The 21,045-nt window shown below is 45.4% G+C and overlaps 3 protein-coding genes across 3 annotated transcripts in view; 1 reads left to right on the forward strand and 2 right to left on the reverse strand.

The window, feature by feature from the left end:
• Positions 1 to 4,911, reverse strand: part of RAB36 (RAB36, member RAS oncogene family) — a 29,088-nt gene extending 24,177 nt beyond the window's left edge. Inside the window, exon 1 of the mRNA XM_081339264.1 lies at positions 4,832 to 4,911. Within this exon, the coding sequence (XP_081195390.1) occupies positions 4,832 to 4,839 (8 nt within the window). The 5' untranslated portion in view covers positions 4,840 to 4,911. The remainder of the gene's footprint in view (positions 1 to 4,831) is intronic.
• Positions 4,649 to 21,045, forward strand: part of RSPH14 (radial spoke head 14 homolog) — a gene marked incomplete at both ends in the record, with an annotated part of 86,211 nt that continues 69,814 nt past the window's right edge. The window contains 3 exons of the mRNA XM_081339262.1: positions 4,649 to 4,847; positions 7,515 to 7,617; positions 7,726 to 7,844. Of these exons, the coding sequence (XP_081195388.1) occupies positions 4,649 to 4,847; positions 7,515 to 7,617; positions 7,726 to 7,844 (421 nt within the window). The remainder of the gene's footprint in view (positions 4,848 to 7,514; positions 7,618 to 7,725; positions 7,845 to 21,045) is intronic.
• Positions 12,485 to 21,045, reverse strand: part of GNAZ (G protein subunit alpha z) — a 66,453-nt gene continuing 57,892 nt past the window's right edge. The window contains exon 3 of the mRNA XM_081339261.1: positions 12,485 to 14,172. Within this exon, the coding sequence (XP_081195387.1) occupies positions 13,828 to 14,172 (345 nt within the window). The 3' untranslated portion in view covers positions 12,485 to 13,827. The remainder of the gene's footprint in view (positions 14,173 to 21,045) is intronic.

A 21,045-nucleotide genomic window follows, 5' to 3' on the forward strand; every position in this document is an offset into this window, starting at 1 on the left:
CCTATTATATGTAGGGCCTGACAAGGAAGGGTGTGATGAATTTGCCAAGGCCCTGGAAGAAAAGTTTACTCTGAAGTCTTTGGGGCGGGTTGACAAGTACTTGGGTGTGCATATTTTGGCCACAAAGGGGGGGTTCGCTCTATCTCAAAAAGAAAAGATAGAGGAATTACTGGCCAAATGCAAAATGACAGAATCTAATCCTACGCATAGCCCAATGCAAACCGACTTTTACAACCACACCCATAAGGACGGTCCTGAGTTCACAGATAACACGCTTTACAGATCTGTGATTGGCTCCTTGCTATACATCAGCAATTGGAGCAGACCTGACATAGCTTTAGCTGTGAATCTATTGTCCAGGCACGTGGAACACCCAAAGGAATTCCACTGGACTGCTGTTAAAAGGGTGCTTAGATACCTTAAGGGCACAGCTGATGCCCTCCTTATGCTAGAACCAGAGAAGGGGAAGACGGCCCAGCTCTCCGCTTACTCAGACGCAGACTGGGCTGGCGACACCAAAAGTAGACGGAGCACTTCTGGTTTCCTCATATTGCTAAATGGCTGCCCAATACATTGGCATGTTAGGCAGCAAAAAATTATTTCTTGCTCCACGGCCGAGGCTGAATATGCCAGCCTGTCAGACACAGCCAATGATTTGACTTGGTTCAATGAGCTGATAACAAGCATCTGGGCATCTCCCCCTCTTCCCATCCAAATTCTAGAGGACAACACAGCCGCTATTGCAATCTCGGGCGCTTATGCAGTAGGATCTAGATCTCGCCATATAGACATACGCTATAAAAATGTCAGACAGCTTACCAAAAAGGGTTTTATACATGTTGAGCACTGTAATACAGCTGACCAGATAGCTGATCTGTTTACCAAACCTGTTCCCATTGACCGGCACAACCTTCTGTGTAAGCGTTTGTGTTTGGCCTTCTGAATGTTTTTATGCATGTCTATGACACCTGCTCACCCCTCACATACATTCACTGGTCCCTGTCATTGGCTGGCAAGAAGGGGCATAAACCAGCCAGGAAGGGTGTTAGATGATTAGTGCCAGCCATGGCAGTTCCCCAAAAGGGTCATCAGATGGGAGCAAAGAGGCTTCTTTGCTTCCACTGATGAGCCAAGGGTCTCGGACCCGACAGCCCCATTGGCGAGAGAGTTTTATGGTCAGGGAGGGACCAAGACCCCCCATAAATACCTCTGCACGAGGGGCTGCTTTCTAGTCTCCAGTTCTATTCCTGCTTCTACCTCTACTCCTAGCTCTTAGTCCTTCTCTTGTTTTAGTTATGTAATGCTAGCTTGTTTTATTTTGTTTCTCTCTCACATGCAGGCATGAATGCTTTCATGCCAAGTATTTCTTTCTCTTTGATCTATCATTGAATAAAGCTAATATGATTGCATCTCTGCGTGATGCCTTTACTTGGAAGCACCTTTAACGATTCATCATGAGATCACCTCACAAGTGGCACGGGTCCAATAAACATGTGGTGGAGCTCAGCCTCCCCATGATCCTGTCCACTTCCTCCGGAGTCACAGAATCAAACTCCTCCCAGGTAATATCGACAAGACCGCCTGCGTCCTGATCGCCAGACTCTGCCCAGTCAGAGTCCAGACCGGTCCGAATCCGAGCGATTTTGTCCGACAGATGTTGGTTAAACTCCTCGGCACGACCCTGCAAGGGTTCTTCCCTCACCTCTTGATTCAGGAGGGAGCGAGTCACCCTAAACAGGGCGGCCGGGCGATTATCTGCGGACGCGATAAGGGTAGCGAAGTGGTTAGACCTCGCCTCCCTTATCGCAGCGAGATAAGACCTAATATAGGCTCTTAGTCGCAATCGGCCGGATTCGGATCGGCTGGATCTCCAACCGCTCTCTAGGCCCCGTCTCCGACGCTTCATCTCCCGGAGCTCTGCGGAGAACCATGGAGCTCGACGGGATCTGCACCGGGTCAGGGGCCGCAAGGGTACAACTCGGTCAAGAGCCTCAGTGGCTGCCCTTTCCCAGGCTTCCACTAAGGCATCTGCCGAGCTGTGAGCAAGGGAGGCAGGTGGGGACCCCAGCGCCGCCTGGAACCTCTCGGGATCCATTAAGCGTCTGGGGCGGTACCATTTAATTGGTTCCACGCACCCACGGCGGGGGGTGGCAAAACGGAAGACCAGCCGCAGGAGATGATGATCGGTCCATGACAGGGGCATAACAATTGGGGAGCCCCCACCAAGATCATCTAACCACCGTCCAGATAAGAAAACTAGGTCAAGGGTGTGGCCTCCCTCATGAGTCGGTCCCGAAATTACTTGCGTCAGGTCCATGGCCGTCATGGAAGCCATGAACTCCCGAGCCAACTCAGATGATCCTCCCAGCGATGGTAGATTGAAGTCCCCCAAAACTATAAGTTTCGGGAACTCAATCACCAACCCAGAGAGGAAAATTTTGGGGAATTTTGGGGAAAATTCACCCGGTGTTCCATTGTAGCCTGCTGAAACCTTTTCGAACCTCCACTTTAAGACCTCCCCCTAAGAAAGCACCTAGACCCCTCACGGTAGCAGGTCAGACCCATTACGAAGTTTGACTCTAGAATCTTTAAGGGAAAATTGCAATACCTAGTACAATGGAAAGGAAGCCATTTGGGTGAAATCTACTGATGTGAAAGCTGACAGACCTATCAAAAGGTTTTATGAGAAACACCCCAACAAACCAAAAGCCAGTTCCTAGCTTGTGTTTTGTTTACATTACAAGATCTGTCCTTTTTCTAAGGGGGGGTGGATGTCAACGCTGCTTGATAAGAGATGAAGAAGTAGCTATTTTATATGTTAAACTTGTGTATTCCTTTAAGGCTGGGAGGGGGAATGAGTAGGATTGCACCTTTCAAGGCCATCTCTAACTAAGAAGATAAGACCTTGGTGGCTTTTCTAACGGAAGGGAAACTGATTCTTTAAATTAATTGGACAGCTGTCCTCTGATCACAGCCCGGTTTGTCATCATCCTGCTTAGATGGTGGTGGTAGCAGAACTGGACACAGAATTGCAATGGGGGGGGCAGAGCAAATGAGAGGGGAGGGGGACAGTTGCTTCTCATGCTCTGAGCCCATTAATGCACCCCTAACTGCATTTGCCTTTTAGCAGCTGCATCCCCACCAAAGGCCTTTTCTCACCCATGACCTGCCTGAGGAGGACCTTGTCATTTGTCCAGTATACACCCAGCTGACTGGGTTCTACTCTCCTGGCCCTACTTTCTTTCCTTTTCTAAAGAGAGGAGCAACTCACTCTTCCCTTCTGGCACCTGCCCAGGCCCGCAAGGGTCCTCCAGGGTTACAGTTCCTCTGGCCCTGGCCTTGTTCTTCTGGGCACGGAGGCCTGTGCTCCTTAAACTAGGTATCTCTTGTTTACTCCTCTTATCTACTACTCTGAGCTGCATGTCTCATGGTAGACTCCCTACTAGCTAACTTGGAGTCCCTGCAGGGGGGAAAGTGACCCAAACCTAACCTCCCTCCCTAAAACCCTTGTAGCCCTTGTCTGGTCATTCCCAAGAGACTGCAGTCCGTCTAGCCGAGATTCTTGCAAAGAGGCAAGTAGCAATAAAGAAACTTCTCTGATCAGCTCACAGTGTCGGTCTGGTTCCACTTCCCTTTGGGAGCAGTCAGGGTTAAGGCTCTATTTCCTTGCTGGCGCTCGTGTCTGGCTTACCCTCTGCCTCTTTCCACCTCCTAGCCCCACAAATTTGTTGTTCTCTGGGCATTTCTTGCCGTTCCGAAGCTCCAAAATTTCTGCCACAATCCTTCCACTTCTCCTGAGCCCCTTTCCTGTCCCTTTTCTTCACTTTGGGACGCCCAGCAGTTCAGAGCCAAACAGACACCCTTCCACCTTCCCAGAAGACAGGGAAACGCCCACCAGCTGATCAGAAGGGAAACAGCTGCATTTCTGCGTTGTATCTGGCTGGGTCTCACAAGAGAAGCCCGCCCCTTCAGGAGCTGAGGTCTGATCCTGCTCCGCTGAGCACCATCTTCCTGCTGCAGCTCAGGAGCTCCAGGAGGCGCCCCGACTTACTCATCACCGACTCGCAGCGACCCAGCAGCGAGGGCGGCCGATCAGCAAAGGCACGAGGCTCTGAGCCGCCGATGTTTGCACAGGAGCGGATCCGCTCTTGGAACCGAGCGATCCAGAAAACAAGCGCGCTTCCTGGCAACTGATTCGCTGCGCCATCCTCGCCTTGGGTTTGAACCACCTGCTCGGACCGGCCCTTCTCGTAACTTTGCAATATTCTCTTTAAGCAGCTTCTCAAGCGAGGTGGGCTCCTTTCCCCTGCAGGGGAAGGGCTTATTCCCAAGGTTTCGATCGGGAGCCGCGGCAGCCCTCCACCCCCTGCAGCCGCGGCCCGGCGGGGTCGGAAAAGGCGGCGCGCAGTGGCAGAGCGGCGGCGGGCGAAGGCGGCGGCCGCGGATCCGGGTCGGCGGAGCGCTCCGAGCGCGGCACAGGCACGAGGGGCGCCGAGCGCTCCCGAAGCCGCTCGGGCGAGCGCCCGCAGACCCGCGGGAAGGCTCCGCCCCGCTCCGAGCAGGCAGGTGCGCGTGCGCAGACTTTCCCGCCCGGCGTCCCCGTCGCCTAGCAACCAGGCGCGCGCGGCTCGGCGGGCTCCCCTCCGGCATGGCGCACCCGCGGATCTCGGCCCAGCTGCCCCCCGACATCGACCCCACCAAGGCGCCCGTGGCCTTCGGCCGCCGAGGCCTCCCCAAGCTCAACGAGGAGCTGCAGCACCCCGAGCTGCTGACGCGGCAGCGGGCCCTGATGGCGCTCTGCGACCTGGTGCACGACCCGGAGAACGCTTACCAAGCCATCGGCCTGGGTGAGCGGCGGCGGCCTGGCCACGGCGGGCGGGAGAAGGCCCGGGCGCCCAGCGGCCGTCCAGCCCCGCGTGCCTCGCCTGAGCCGCGTCAAGGGGCGTGGACTGCAACTCCCGGAGCTCCTCGGCCCCGAGTGCCGCCCTGGGAATTCTGGGAGTTGAAGTCCACCGCTCTTAAAGTGACCCTCCGGTGATTCCCCGGGCTGGGAGTGAGCCGGACTGCGGAGGGTAAAAAAAAATCCTGTACCCGGAATATCATCTAGTCCAGCCTCGGACGCACCTGCGCTGCCACCGCAGGTGCCCCTTCCCGCCTCCACTGGCCTCCACTTGGTCAGGGTCCTTCCTAAAATGCAGGACCTGGCATGGGGCACAGAAAAGAGAGGAGCAAGGAGCCCTTTTGAACTCTAAATTTCTGCCAAGGCTGTTTGTCAGGTTTAGATACCACCCAACCCACTCAGAGAATAGGATTGCAGTCGCCTTTTCCGAAGTTAGACTGGACTGTTGGCTTATTTTCTGTTTCTGATGCATCGATAGACATGGAGTCCATTCTATCAGGTGAGAGTCCAGATCCAGAGACGTATTTCAAAAGACCATCACAGGAGCAAATTCCGAAGGCTGTGAAGCCCAGTACAAGGAGGGACTGAAGGCCCTGGGTGTTTGGTCTAAACATCTGAGCAAGGGGAGGGGTAACTGCTGTCTTCAGAGAGCTGAAGGATTTTTCCCACCCAGGAAGGTGTGGACTGATTCCCTGTTGCCCCAGACAGAGGGTAAGACCAGGGCCAAGGGGTACGAATCGGCAGTCAGTGGATCAGGCGAAGTAGGCTCTGAGGTGGACCAGATTCGGAAAGCAACAGTCACAGAGTCTTGCAAGTCTGAAAGCACCTTACCGCTTCCTGTACTTTGACCTACTTAAGACCCTAGGGAGAGTCATGCCCGAGATTCATTTCCTGCATGAAGACTTCTTATTTTTCTCCATACTTGTTGCATTGGCACAGATTCCTTGAGTCACAGAACTTGATCCACGCCTTCCTATATTTTGTGCTCATTACTGAGAGCCACCACATTCTTTACACTTTCGTAGTTGTGCTACTTTCCAGCCTCTGTTCTCTCTGTCCCCCTCTCCCTCTCTCACCTCTGGGTCAGGTTTGCATGGCACCTTCCCAGTAGCCAGCTGCAGTTACATGTGTGTTGTCACTGCTTGTTCTTTATGCCTTAATCTGTTTGTAAAATATTGTTAGCTGTCCAGAGTTATGAATTTGAGATGGGCAGATTCATAAATCAAAATAATAAATAAATAAGTAAATAAATCTTATTGATATAGTTGTGTTTGGTAGCTTTTATATCTCCATATAAAGCCTCTGAGTTGAATCCAGAGTAGGAATTCTAGAAATTCCAGTTGCAACTTGTTTTTCCCCCCAGCTAATTATCCAGGGTGAATCATTGTATAGATGGGAGAAACTAAAATATATTATTGTTCTTATATTTTCTAAGTTCACATTTTATTCTCTTATGTAGAAACGCATTTAAAAAACCCCCCAGAAAACATGTACTTGTAACAGCACAAGAGAAATAAAAATATTTAAACTTAAAACTGAATTTAAAAGTTTTAAGTTAAATTATAAATAACCATTAATAATTATGAATTCCCACATAAAGGAAAAAGCTAATTTTATAATACAGTTTGATATGAAAATTCATATAGTATTTGGCTTTGCTCAATCCTATTCTTTATTTCTTATACTGGAAATAAAAACAAGCTGTATAAACTAATTGTATGTTATAATTTATTTCACTGATTTATCTGGCCTTGAAAAAGTTCTGTCATTAACATAAGGATGTAAGGAGAATGGGGTGGGGGGGGCACGGCGGAATGTGGCAGTGTGGTTGAAGTTTTGTCCCCTTTTTATATAAATTCTAATTTCATTTGATTTTTCTTGTTTCATCAATTTGCATTTAGAATGCAGCTGGACCTTATGACACCTGCATTTTGCTGTCTCCCTAGGGATATGATCCCCTTTTCAACTTCTTATGTCAAAGTTCAGGCATGACGTACTGGCGGGATTCCTGATCCACACACAGACCGTCCTTAACTTTTGACACACACACCCCACTGGAGCCAGAATGTCTCCTGCTAAGCAAGCTGGTCATACCTGTTTTTGTGACCTTTTGTTAAGCAAATCACTGCCGTTGTAAAGTGAATCACATGGTCATTAAGCAAATCTGACTTTGCTTGTCAGAAGCTGGCTGGGAAGGCTATAAATGGTAATCACATGACCCTGGGACGCTGCAACCATAATAAATATACGCCTGTTGCCAAGCGCTACATTTTGATCACATAATTGTGGGGATGCTGTGTCGGTCATATGTGAAAGGACCGGTCATAAGTCACTTTTTTTACTGGCATTGTTATCTTTGAACAAGTGCTGAACAAATGGTTGTATATATGCCTGGTCAGAAGGTAACAGAGGATCTACTTTATCTCTCTGCCATTATTGGGCGCTCTCTTTTGTAATCCTTTCCTCTAAGAAATCCTCTTGCACTTTTATAATGCTTAGTATTTGTTTTTAATTCTGCCTTTGCATTGCCTCTTTATATTCTTCATTTTCTCAATTTTTCTTTTGTTGAAAGGCAGGTATAAATGGAATAAATAAATGCAATTCTTCCTTTCAGGTTTTCTAGACAACTTGAAAAAGCTGCTTCTCGATGAAGATAAAACTGTGCGACAAAAAACTACAGAGGTCCTATACATAATGGCGACACACAGCATTGGCAGGTAGGTATTTTGTAAAAATGCAGTTTAAAGAGCAGGGGAAATTAAAGTTATTCTACATTACATTTTCAAAATTCTGGAAAGATGAATTTATGGTGCTCCAAATTTTAGGACGAATTTTGTAGAACATGGAGTCATCCCAGCACTGGCACAGCTTTTGAATGATCCTGTTGATATCTGTCGGTGGAACATGCATTATGCGCTGAAACTACTATCAGAAACACCTACAGGTCAGATTAATTATTATACAAAAACCTAACAATCTTTAATCTCTTGAAAGCTTTGGGTCTTTCAAGTTGTATTTTATATGTGTGCAAGCGTGTGTGATGGCCTCAAATATTTACACTGATGCCATGTCAGTACCCTTGCACAGAAACTGAGAAGAATAATTTCGGGCTCCAACTTAAGCCAGGATTGTGCAAGAATAAATAAAAATGAAATCCAGACAGCTGTGAGGAAAGGAGAATTATTTATTCCCCAAAGCAAAAAGGTTTGCCTATGGGGGCAGCTGCAGAGAAAATGGGGTGCAGTGGGGTTGTTTCATAGGGCAGCTTGTCCTGGGTGTGGAAGTGTGTACATGCTGATTCTAGGGTAACGCTTGAGGGACGTGGGTTTGTCTTTATTCTTGTGAACATGCAATTCCACTGGGAGACTGTTTCAATTAACTCTGGGCTTACACACCTTCTCTGATACGCAGATTAGGTCTGGGTAATTTATTTGGGGGTTTAACGAAGTTTGAGCAAAACATTTTCTTCCGTTTGTTATTTTTACTTGATTCACTTAGTTTCAGCTAGAGCTAGACGGTCAATTATCTAGCAGAGACACTGATTCTCAGTCCACTGTGGATTCTGTTAATGTTCAAGGGAAGATGAAGACGCTATAAGGAATAAAATATATTTTGATGTAAAACTTCCCACAAAACCTTCTGAATCTGTCTCCTTTGAAGCTTGTAGCCTGACTTCCTTGCTTGAGGTGTCTGGAACTAATTAAATGCCGGTTGTACTCCACGCTTACGAGGCTGAATGGGCAAAGATGCCAGGCAAAGAAGGGAGGCTGCAGAATGGAAAGCAAGTCTGAAGGAACAACAACTCTGGCCCTGTTGAAAATGCAGTCTTGTCAGGCAGCAGCATGTGCAGGTCCACGTTCTGTCTGGGGACACAAATCATAGTAGTGTTTAATGTGGTTTCTTGGCTTTAGGTAGTGTGTGTGGTGTGAATCAGCTAATTTTGATTTATCCTGTGGTTAAACAAAACTTGTGGTTAGCTTGAGGCATGAAGATAATCGCTAAGGATAGAATACGTTTAGAAGCAAATGGGTGCTTAGGTTATTTGCATGTCTGGCCAGGCTACCAGAGGAAAGGCTTGGATCCCAGTTTTTCCTGGCCCTTGGACAATGAATCAGGCAGGCTGATCAGACTGGAATGCGCACTTTTCAACTCCTGCTAAGTCTTGTTGAGCAGAAGAGCTAAATCATTTTCAGGCTGAATGCTGGAACTAATGAATGACTCAGTACTTTCCTTAGTAGTTTTATAGCAGCCTTTTCCAGCCCAGCATCTCCTGATGTGTTGAAATTGTAACTCTTAGCCAGGATGGCCATGCTGACTAAGAATTCTGAGAGTTGCCATTTCAGCGCACCTTGTGTCCTACTGACTGCGGTCACCAAGTAGTAGCTTATTCTTCATTTCAACTTCTTTTCTGGTGCACAGTAGCTTTCCTCTGGCTTGACACTCCTATTTGTTCATTTCTACAGCAAGATATATAGCAGTGAGCTTACGTTTCGTTTGTTTGCAATTTAATGAGACTTGGAAAGGACCTATTGTCTTTGGTAGGACAACATGGTTGACTAAGTTAAAATATGGTTGGGTATTCAATAGCTCACTCAGTTGTGGGAACTTTGTCTTAGCAAGCTGTTTGAATCAGGCCATCATACTATGCTACCATATGGTTTGTTTGGATACAGCATGTTACATACCCACTCCTTGTTTAGTGATGCCTCAGTTAGTGACCATTCACAAATATAGTCCTTAGCTTACAAAGGCAATTGAGATTGAATCACCACTGCTAAACAACACAGTCATAAGGTGTGACATCACTTGACCACGCCAGATAGTGACAGCAGTTCCAACAGTCCCATAAAGCAAGGACTGCACAGATTGTTAAGCAAAGACCTCACGTGACCGCAACTTCCAGCTGCCTACTAATTTCCCCATTGACTTTGCTTCTGAGAAACTGGCAGGTAATGCCAGCCGTGGTCACATGACCATGGGTTGCCACAACATCATCACCAGCTGGGCACTGGGCACTTGCATCGCAGACCACAGCCAGGCCAGAACTCCCAGGGCCACTCACAAGTCGGGCTTGCTCAGGGTTGTCAAAACTTTGAACAGTTGCTGAACAAATGGTGGTAGGTCAAAGACTTTCTGTATGATAATAATAATAAAAAACCATTTTCTAATCAATGCAATCATTTATGATCAAATTTCACATACCTATCAATAATATGTGCCAGAGTGAGTAATGCTGGTTTAGCTACATGATAGAACAACCAGTTGTAAGTTCAGGGACTCCCTATACACTCTTCTGCTCTGCCTGGGGGCCTAAAAGGCAGCCTGCTTTATTCGGGACTATTTTAAAAAATCCAGTATCTTGTAGATGCTCTTCACAAAACCAGCTGCTGTAGGAAGAGGCCCTGTTCCCAAAATGGCTACTTGGGTGAGCTTGGCTACTCAGCTAAACATCTGTCTGTTAAAAGAGCAGCTGGTAGAATTTCCCCCACAGCCTCAGCTGAGTTTTAGCTTTTCTAATTGGGGGAGGGGGGGCTTGCAAAGAAAATCTGCAGAGTCACTTCAATTGTTCCAATGGTTATGGAGGCTGCGTGGGGTGTTCCTTCAAAGACATCCTTGTAAAGATGATGCTCGAGGGTGGTGCTTTGTTTCTTTCTTCAAAAAAACCAACAGTTTGTTGTTTTTTTAAAGGACTCGGATGGAGCAAGGACAGAAGGATGTTGGTGAGCACCATATTGCTTGGGCTGCTTTACAGCCAAGAGATTAATCTATTCTAAAATCCCATCTCTAATTTTCCCTAGTTCAGGGTGATGGATCACCAAAAGCTCTTTTAGCATTTTTTCCATAACACCTTTTATAACTAGAGAGTAAAATCACAAATCCGCCCCAGCTGCTAGAACAGGTGCTATTTCCTGGATTAGTTTCATTCTGGGCAACCGCATTTTGCAAGCTGTTGTTTCAGATGTCAAATCCTATTTTTTGCTGATTTAGTGCATTGATACTAGAACAGCCTAATCTATTCAAGAAAACTATAGGGTGCAGTTAATTAAGGATTTTTAATCTAGAGAATTGGACAATTTTTAAATAAAATTTAAACTCTAAACTCCAGAGAATTTTTAAAAAACTTATCACTGTCACTTATCTGGGTTGTGAATTGCAACACCATAATGCATGCAATAAAAGCAGAAGAAAAAAGAGTAATTTATATGGCAAATGTCCATACTCCTATACGTTTAAATACAAAGGGTAACTTGAAATTCTGCTACGTTTAGAATTATTGTATTTTTTTAAGGGAAGGGCTCTGGTGTTAATTCTGCAATCATTGTAAAAAGCACTTAAGGTAGAAAGGCCGGTGGGAATGAATAAACTAACTTCTTTGATTAGAGAAATTTACAGTATTGGTGACTGGAAATTTCTTATGGATTTTTTTATGTAGAAATGAAAAAAAGAATGTACGATTTATGGCTTTGATGATTAGACAAGATAGATTATAGAAAGAAGAGTATTATGATGTATATTTATGGAATACTTATGGTTAACATCTTTCTTCTAGTTTTGTGGAGCTAGCCTAGAATTTGCTGCAACTTGTAGAATAGGTTTAAACATTCTATATAAAAACAGTTTCTGTCTCAGAAACATCACTCCCAAATTTACCTCTGAGGCAAATCCCACCCCTTCCAGGCCGGCCACCTTTCCAGCTGAAGGAGCTTCCTGCTCTTAGCTTAGTTCTTCTTGCCTCCCAGCCAGAAGCCCCCATCCTGGGGAACGGATCCAAAAGGGAATCTTTTCCCTCTCTAAATCTGTGCTGGGACCTGCAAGTTCAGGTACCAGCCCCACTAATGTTATACACCATGGAATCTGATTGGAAAACATTTTTTCCCAATTTTATCCACACCTTATTTATTTATTTAAAGCATCTGTTTGGGCGCCCAAAGGAAGCTGTGAAACTCTGGGCCACATATAACAAAAGCAAACAAGAAAAAAGGAAATCTGAGCCATAACATCACTGAAGATAAACATGCAAAGTGGCGAATTGACAAGAGAGATTAAAGCAGCCCCTGAGGGAATTTTACCCATCTCACCCCAAAGCCCCGGGAGTCTCTGAAGTTCTCTTCTCAGAAATCCAGACATCACAGCTCTTACTTTGAAGGGCCATTATGGCCAAGCAGGGCTGGCCATGGAGTCCCCCCCACCCCGCAAGAGCCACATCCTGGGCCTCAGGCTCTGCCTCCAAATGGGGCTGCTTGTCACACGTGTCTCCTCAGAGCGGGACCAGCTGCTCTCCGACTGGCTTTGACTGAAGTGGAATACCCACGAAACCCACCTGTGTGAAACCACGAAGCTTCAGAGCAACAGTGAGCACACCACAAACCAGTTAGGACCATTCAGAGAATTTATTTTCTTAAAGTGGACAGCCTGTAACATTATTTCTGCTAAAGCCCTTGGCTGTGAATTCCCACTAATGTTCATACAATTGGGAAACAGAGGGAGGGGAAGGAAGGCGAGTGTGAGTGTGTGTGTGTGTTTGTGATAGAGAGAGAGAGAGAGAGAGAGAGAGAAAGAGAGAGAGAGAGAGAGAGAGAGAGAGAGAGAGAGAGAGAGAAACTATGAGTGCATGGATGTGCTTTACAATTCTTGAATACATATTTACACATTTAGCTTGCACTGGAATTGGAAAGAACACTTATGTGGGAGGTGGGGGGGAATGAGCTTTGTGACCACCGGCCACATGCCCCAGGTGAGGTTTTTCAGTAAAGACACAACAGTTTCTCTGGCCCACTTAAGTATGTGTTTGCCAGAGGAAGAGGCCATTCAGCATTATTTTAACACAATGACAGAGAACTGAAAAATGCATCACTTCCATTTCTTTAATTCCACTAAGTTTTAAAAATTTAAATATCAAGACATTTAAATATTGTTCATATCACTCATCTGTTCACCTAATAATTACAACACATTTTAAAAATAAACACCAAAAAAGACTTAAAAGGCTCTATTATACAGTTTCATTGGCTCCTGTGTTTTGAAAGGCCGTTGCAAATGCTGCCGTACTTCTCAGAATTTTTGTGAAGCAAAGGAGTAAGTCTATCCATTGGCACACACAGAATCTAGACACAAAACAATAACTTAGAAAGAATCCATATAGCTGCGTTCAAAAAGAAAAATTCAACCACTCATTTTAGAGATTGTGTGAAAGGACACAATTATTTGGCAAAAAAGGATTGAAAAGAAAAACTTTCAACCTATAAAATTCCTCCCTGGTAGAATAGTGACCACGACTTAGCCTGGTCTTCAGTTTAGTAATTCTACTCATTTCTCACTTCGTGCCGCACAATCTGAAAATCTGAATGACTCAGGTGAGCCCTCCCAAACCGTTCCCCCACATCAGGTCCTTCCGCAGGCGGAATATTTTGTGACACACAATTACATAAAGACAATGTGTGTACCTGGGATCTGCTTAGCATGTGCTGCAAGGAATGTGACTGGGGGGGCGCTTGGGGGGGCGAGATCACCAGGCTGGGTCCCAGGGTGGAGTCAAAGAAAGGCTGTTCTGGCAAGGGGCTCCTGACACATCCTGCGTCCCGCATGCTGGCTCTGCCTTCTTCCCAACAGGAAGCTGGTTTCTAGGACAGGAAAGACAATAATCTGCCACCGCAGGAAAGGAAAGGACGCAGAATGAGCCCATGAGGCCGGGACGGTGAAAACTTTTCAGTTCGGTTCAAAACCTCACCATTTGCAGGGAGGTGTGCCGCCGTTTCTTTTTGTGAAAACATGGAGGCAGCTGAAGGGATCTGCGAATGTGCGCCAGGCAAAGTCTCCCCTCCCTAACTGGATATTCCAAGTGTGCCCTGTTTTTTCCCTCTGTGAATGGAGGGATTTGCCTATTTTACATCGCCACACGAAGCCAGGCTCATTTCCTCAGAGGATCCTTAGCAAAGGCCAATATATTTTAGGTTGTTCTGAATGATGACGTCTGTCACCGCATCAAACACAAATTGGATATTACTGGTGTCAGTAGCACAAGTGAAATGTGAATAAATCTCCTTGGTCTCCTTGTTGCGATTCAAGTCCTCAAACTGGCGCTGGATATAGACGGCCGCCTCTTCGTACGTATTTTGGCCCTTGTACTCAGGAAAACAAACCGTTAGCGGGATTCGGCGAATTTTCTCTGCCAGAAGATCCTTCTTATTCAGGAAAAGGATGAGGGAGGTGTTGATAAACCAGTTGTTGTTGCAAATGGAGTCAAAAAGGCGAAGGCTCTCGGCCATCCGACTCTGTGGAAAAAGATGCAAGTGTCAGCAAGAACATCAGGTACCGGGAACATAACATGCTTTGTCATCAGCGTTCTGGAGCAAAGAGTTAGCATCGGAAGAAATTAAAGGGAGGAATTAAGAATAAGAGTAAAACATGTGACAAAGTTTAGTTTAATCCAATATCATTATCCCTCTGTGCCTTTTTCTAATCATTCTTGCTTTCAGCATTTCCATATATGGCTTATTTTAACTACTCTTTTCATTTTCAAGTTTCTCACAACTTCCATCCAATCCAACCTCCATTTCCATTCCTTTCAACCCAGGTACCCTCCATTCATATATGCTTGTAAGTCAATCCTCATTTTGTTCTCTTTGCACCCTGTTTCAAAACGCTTCTTTCACACTGGTTGTTCAGATTAAAATTCAATCCATCCTCATATTCCCCCCATTCAGCTTACCTCTTGTTTAAACAATACACACTTAAGCATCCCATCCAATACGTTTTTGTTTCTCCTGATATACCCAACTCTTGCGCTTATACACTGTGGCAGAAGCAAGTCTTATAAACAGACATTTTGCTTCTCTTGCAGTCATTCATTCCTCACAATAAACCATATGTTGCCCTCTACTTTTCTAACAGCTTTTACATGTTAACAATGTAGCTGCCTCACTAATCCAGAAGGACTCCATGACTGATGGCATCGAAAGCCACTGAGAGATTAAGATGGGCCAGAATTAATAAAGCCTTTGGGAGTAGTGCTTTCCTGAAAAGAAAACTTGCACTGAACATATTCAGATCACTGGACATTGTTGAAGATGGTTTTCTGTCAGAATAGAGATGGAATGGAATGGAATGGGACGGGACAGGACAGGACAGGACAGGACAGGACAGGACAGGACAGGACAGGACAGGACAGGACAGGACAGGATAGGATAGGATAGGATAGGATAGGATAGAACAGACCTCACGGACCTCAGAAACGTTCATTCTCCATGCGAAAGATGCCTGTCTCCTGCTTCTGCCCACAACTTCTTTTTGCCTGACAGAAAGCCTGAAGCTTTCAACTGAGGGAGAAGGCCAGGCCCCTCGCACCCACGTCCAGCCCGCCGGAGCTTGCTGCGCTGAGGGAGAAAGTGACCCCGTTATCCCTGGAGCCTCGGAGCCCTCATCCAAACGGCCTGGAATGGAGGCCAGGGAGGCTTCTGCATGCCTCTGGAGGTTGGATCCAGCCCTCGGAGGACTGCTCCAAGCTGCTGCCGCTCAGAACAGAGCTTCCAAGGGCCTGATCCAAGCCTTGGAGGCATTTTCCTAGCTGTTTGCACCAGGAACGGAGTTTTTTCCTGGCACAAATGGCTAGGAAAATCCCTCCAAGGCTTGGATCGGGCCCTTGGAAGCTTCTGTGCCCCACTGCAGCTCGATCCAGGCTCCAGAGGCCTTTTCCAGGCTGCTGCCGCCCGGATTTGAGGCCGGGGAACGCTTCCACAGCCCCCTGTGGCCCAATTGGGCTGGAGAAGCGTCCCCCAGCCTTAGATCTCTACCTGTATCAATAAGAGTTGGATAGTAGACAAGATGAGAAGGATAATAATACTGCAGACATACAGCATGGGTAAATGTATATTGACATAAGACAATACTGTGAGAATTAGGAATACAACAGAATGATGGCATGAGGGGGGGAAAATTGGCCCTGTGTCTAATTATTTTGGCATGCAATGCCCTACAGAGCATCCCAAGGGGAGGAGTTGAAACAGCTTATATCTGTAGATATTTCTCAGCCCTCCTGACCCTTACAATATATAGGTCATCTATGGATGGAAGGTTGGTTGCAATTGTTCTTTCCGCAGTCTTAACTATCCATTGGGTTCTGTAGCTGTCCTGTTTCATTGCTATGCCAAACCAGACAGTAACAGAGGTACAAATGACAGACTCAAGAATTCCTCTGTATTAACAGCTTCAGGGCTTTAGCTGTGAATTAACCTTTTCCTTCTTTAATTGCTAACTAAGATTAGTAAAATTAGTAAAATTATTATTTCTTTTTTATTCAAAGACACCAGTTTAGATATGCATCTTCAATAGGTAGTTAAGAGACCTTTTTGTGTGATTCAGTGTTACCTATAATGGATCACCACGTGCACTACACAACCAACCAAATAAATAGTATAAGAAAAAAGAAAAGTTGGTCCTTAATTATAGATCCTAAAATTCTGACCCAGGTCTGAAAAGGATTGCTCCGTAAGCTAGGAACAGAAGACAGGCTGTAACCAAACGTATGTAATAATGGAACCTGTTCTCGTTTGCCCTCAACTGGCCACTTCCAAACATTTATACAATAAACAGATGCAATGATACCGAAAGACTGAGTTTCATTTAGTTTTAGAAATAAAAGCTAGAATGAGTCATGTAAACCTTTATGAATTTTATCGGAACAATTGTGTCAGGTCCCTGTTGGAACGCTGCCACTTTGAGGGGAAAGATCACTTGGGATTGAAGTCGTTGATGCTTTTGCTTTCATGTATCTCTGGGAATTAGTGGGGTGGGACTGGGCCATCAGGGCCATCTGGATGGACTCCTTTCCGGCCAGCTCCCGCCTGTTACCAAGATCGCGATGCCCGGGAATGACATTATCACCTTCTGATTTTGGAGTTCTCACAACAGCTTCACGCCAGCGGATTGGCTCTTGATGGACTGGGGCATTGGGGTAGGGTTTGAACACGGGGGAATTAGCTTAACGAATCATGCGGGAACTTCAGATTCCGCCTGGCTTCTCTGCAATCATTTTCAGTAAAAGAGAGAAATAACGCTTGTTTCAAGAGTCAAGCTTTCCTGCGAAGATAGAAGAGGCAGGACCTTACAAATTGCTGGAATGACCATTTTAGACAACTGCCTGTCCACAAGCAGCTTTTCACATAAGGACGCTGTTATCCTCTTTGCTCAACTGAATCTGGCCAAAAGATGCTGCTGGTGTCTGAACTCAGGGCTTGCCACCTCCCGAAGAACTGCTGGTTCTTGAGTTGGGTTTCAGTCAGATCCTCATGATTTCTACATGGCTCATCTTTTATGTATACAAGGCTGCTTTCTATTCAGAAGGACTGCCATCTATCATACAGATCTGGGAGGGAGGGAGGGAGGGAGGGAGGGAGGGAAGGAAGGAAGGAAGGAAACTGGAGCTGACTTTGATGTACCACTGTCTGCCATTTTTCTCCCTTGGCATTCCCAATTCTTTTGACCTCTTTTCCAAAGGGACAGTCTGCATACTAGTCTGCTCAGCTTGAGACCCTTTAGAAGTTCAGGGGCTGCCAAATACAATATTTTCCTCCCTCCCCCAAATGGGTAATTCAAAACAGAATAGAATAATAAAACACCTAAAATGTATTAGACATTTTACTGAAGCTCTGCCCACAACCCTTAAAAAAGAAGAATAGGACAGGGAGACAATGGAGAAACTACCCATTGAACTATTAGTTCTTCATTGGAAGATTCGATTAATATTCCTTCCACTTCTTCTCTAATAAAATATTTTAGTGTTCCACACAATATCTCTTCCTGTTGATGAGAAATCATTCAATGGTCATACCCTCCAACTCACACTTAACTAAAAGGCTAGTACCCCATGGGGTACTTTGCTGAAAAAGTGATATGTTGTGTCTACAACATTTCCATAATCCATTGAGACATTACCTGACCAAAACCTGGGATGGGATGACTAGATTTGATCTTGATAAATCCATGCTGAATTTGGGTAGTTACCATCATGTGCTCAAAAGCTGCCTAATGACGGATCTCTTTACAATCATAACCAACCCTTGTTTTGTTTCTGGTATACACTTTGCCTTACTGCAATTGCTAAAAGATTTCATCAGCATTTTCTTTTTATTTTGGTTCAGTATTCTAATTTGGATATAGTTATATACAAGGATAGAAGGATTACCCTAATTTGAATGAATAACCCAAACTCAAAAATGCATACAACTGCAGCCGTTTCATATTCTTGCAATTTCTACAAAGTCAAGAATGCACTTCTCAAGATGAGATCTGCCCATTTTTAATTTAAACTAATTCTTGGGAAGATTCCAAGGAGGAGGCAGCCCTGTGTGGTGAAGGAATGTGTGATTTTGCCACAACCCACTTGGACTTTGTCTCCCATGTAAGCATCTTTCTCCCCCCCCCCCCCCCGTCCTCCCTCCCTTAGCAGGCTTGTCATCTTCTCAGAGTATTAACACCTCAGAAAAGGAACCGTTTCTGATTCACCTGATGTTACTGTGAATTTTAATTTTCTCTCACATGTATGAGAAGGAAACAATTGTGAAAACCTGGATATATTTAGCACTTCTGATTTGAAATTCTTGCTACAGCAGCTTGCTGCAACCTGAACGTTCATCGGATGAACTGGAAGGATATCTAATATCCCAAACTCCCAGAAAATTGTGTCACTGCTTTTCTTTTAATTTAACATCTTTACCCAGCAAGCTTGTTTGTGGCTGGACCAGGAAAATGGTTGCTTTAATTTGGATTCCTGTACCAAGCAGCAACTTGATGGCCGTTGCTAATTTTGGACTCTGCAGTTTAATAGAGGTAGCACAATATTTTGCAGTGCTTTATCTAGGCCATTGTTTCTCAGTCTTGGCAACTTGGCTCAGCTGGCTGGGGAATTCTGGGAAATGAAGTCCAGATATCTTCAAGTTGCCAAGATTGAGAAATACTGATCTGGGCAAAATTTAAAAACAGGAATGTTAACATCCAGCTCAAGAATCCAAATAGGTTCATTCCGTCTCCGAAAATCTTACTGTTTACTGAATACACTGCATGGTAACAGCGAAGCAAAACTAACTCTTTTGCTCTAGAAGCCTTGCAGGTAATTCTTTTAAAATTTACCAATAAAGAAATCTCTTAAGAGACATGAAACAGAATGTTAAAAATGTGCAATGTATTTGGGCAAATTTCCATTTTTTTATAGCGTGGTACACATTGCTTCTCAGAAAGAAATGGATTAAAAATACAACACATACGCTCTGAAATGCACTGAGCACTTTGTCAAACATTTTATCTCATTTTCTTACATGATCTTATTGCTCCTTTATTAGTTATTTTTCCCTAGTTTTTGTTGTTCACTTTTTAAGCTCAGCACAGCAGGGAGAAAACAAAAAAAATGCTATTTCCCTTATTACCTGCCAATCACACCTGGTAGGCCAGCCCCGACTGAGACGGGCTCCCGTCACGAAATTGGGCAAGCCTGATTTCCTCGCCCCTCTCTTTCATCCCAGAGAATCCACTTCCCAATCTTACCTCGTTTCCCAAGGCTTAAAGCAAGTTTCAGCTCCTGGGTAATCCAAATCATCTTCCTCACTCTCTATTGTATCCTGATTTATTTCCCCATCTTTAATAAAGTACACTTATTTATTAAAATGTTATGCCGTCCATCTCCCCATGATTTGCATAACCTTACGTCAAAAGCGACTCCACAGATCTGCCTCACTCTCGATGCAGAATCAGACAGCAGCAGGTCCTGACCCCGTCCCTTTTTCTAGCAACACTTACTTTTTATTTGCTGAATCTGTAAAGTCACAATCGGTGCTGTCTGTATCATTCCACTTTCCTCAGTATTTTGCTTGTCTGCTTGCAAGCCACGCTGTGGTTCATCGGTAGCCTAATGCTGGCTCCAGGCATGAAAAGAATTGTAGGATGTGTGCAACGGTTCAAGGGAGGAGCCCCCAAATTTGCTTTTTCTGGAATCTCTAGATCTCCCCCACTTACAGAGCATCTCGGCAGGATTTAATATTTGCCCTGTCAAATTAAAGGGCCCTTAAGCATTGTGAAAAAGCCGCAAATGAATGGTGCTTCCAGGAAAATTCATATAAAATAATTCAAAATCTTCCAAACTTCTTGGCTCGTATTCCAAATACCATGGGTTTTTTCAGGGGGGGGGGAGACATTGCAGTCCTTAATCAACAACTGTGCCTCTTTGCCCCACTGGCCCAAACGTTCCCCAGCCACATTCCCTGAAGGCCAAGTCTGTTGAAAGAGATTTAGCGGAAAGGAAGAGAGGGCTGAAGTGGAGCAAAGGATGAAAAGACAACAGCCCAGGGGCAGCGCTTCGCCACCCCGCGCTTCATGCAGATCACAATCCCTAGAACGCCTTCCTGGCCACATCTTATGAGAGAGAAAAAAGATTTAGACAGAAAAATCTTATGACGGCAGCAAACATAATTGTTGGGGAGTTTTTCTGCCTTTCTAATTTGACAATTTGTTCTTTCTATAAAACAATTTTTCAAAAACACAGGACCACATCAAGGAAGCTAATATTCTTAAACATATACGTACTTATTCATGAAATTTATAGATTCAGCCAATGTTAAACAACCCTAAGCAGTTTTCACTGGAAACGAGCCTCCCTCTCTGTGCCGTGACTGAAAAGGCTGCTTCTGCCGTCCCATCAGCTGAATGGATGGGGCCTGGTACACGCCAGCCCTGCCGGGTTGCACAGATCAAGCGATGCTATGAAATAACCCTTCAGATAACCAGGCTGCATGCCACAAAGGTCTTTATAGTTGGCAACCAGCACTCTGAATTGCCCCAGAAGTCAGTGCAGTTCCCAGAGCAAAAGTGGACCATGAGCCTGACGAGGTGTGCCCCTATTTGGCCATGCCATCATCACATTCTGGACCGGCTAAGCTTCCCACTGGACACGGAACCACAGCGCCATGCCCCCCATTCTCACCCTGCCCATGGGCCAGAGGGACACTATAGCTGATGCTGTGCAATCAAGAAGGTACCAATAGAGGAGAATGTTTGTAACTCAGGGTTGAAATGGGTCCTTGGTGCGCTTTGAACTTGGCTGTTTTCTTGCAGAGGTTTCATTACCCAAACTAGCTAGCCCTGATGACATTACCTAGTTC

Source organism: Vipera berus, assembly GCF_964194415.1.
Source record: "Vipera berus genome assembly, chromosome: 14".
Taxonomy (NCBI): domain Eukaryota; kingdom Metazoa; phylum Chordata; class Lepidosauria; order Squamata; family Viperidae; genus Vipera; species Vipera berus.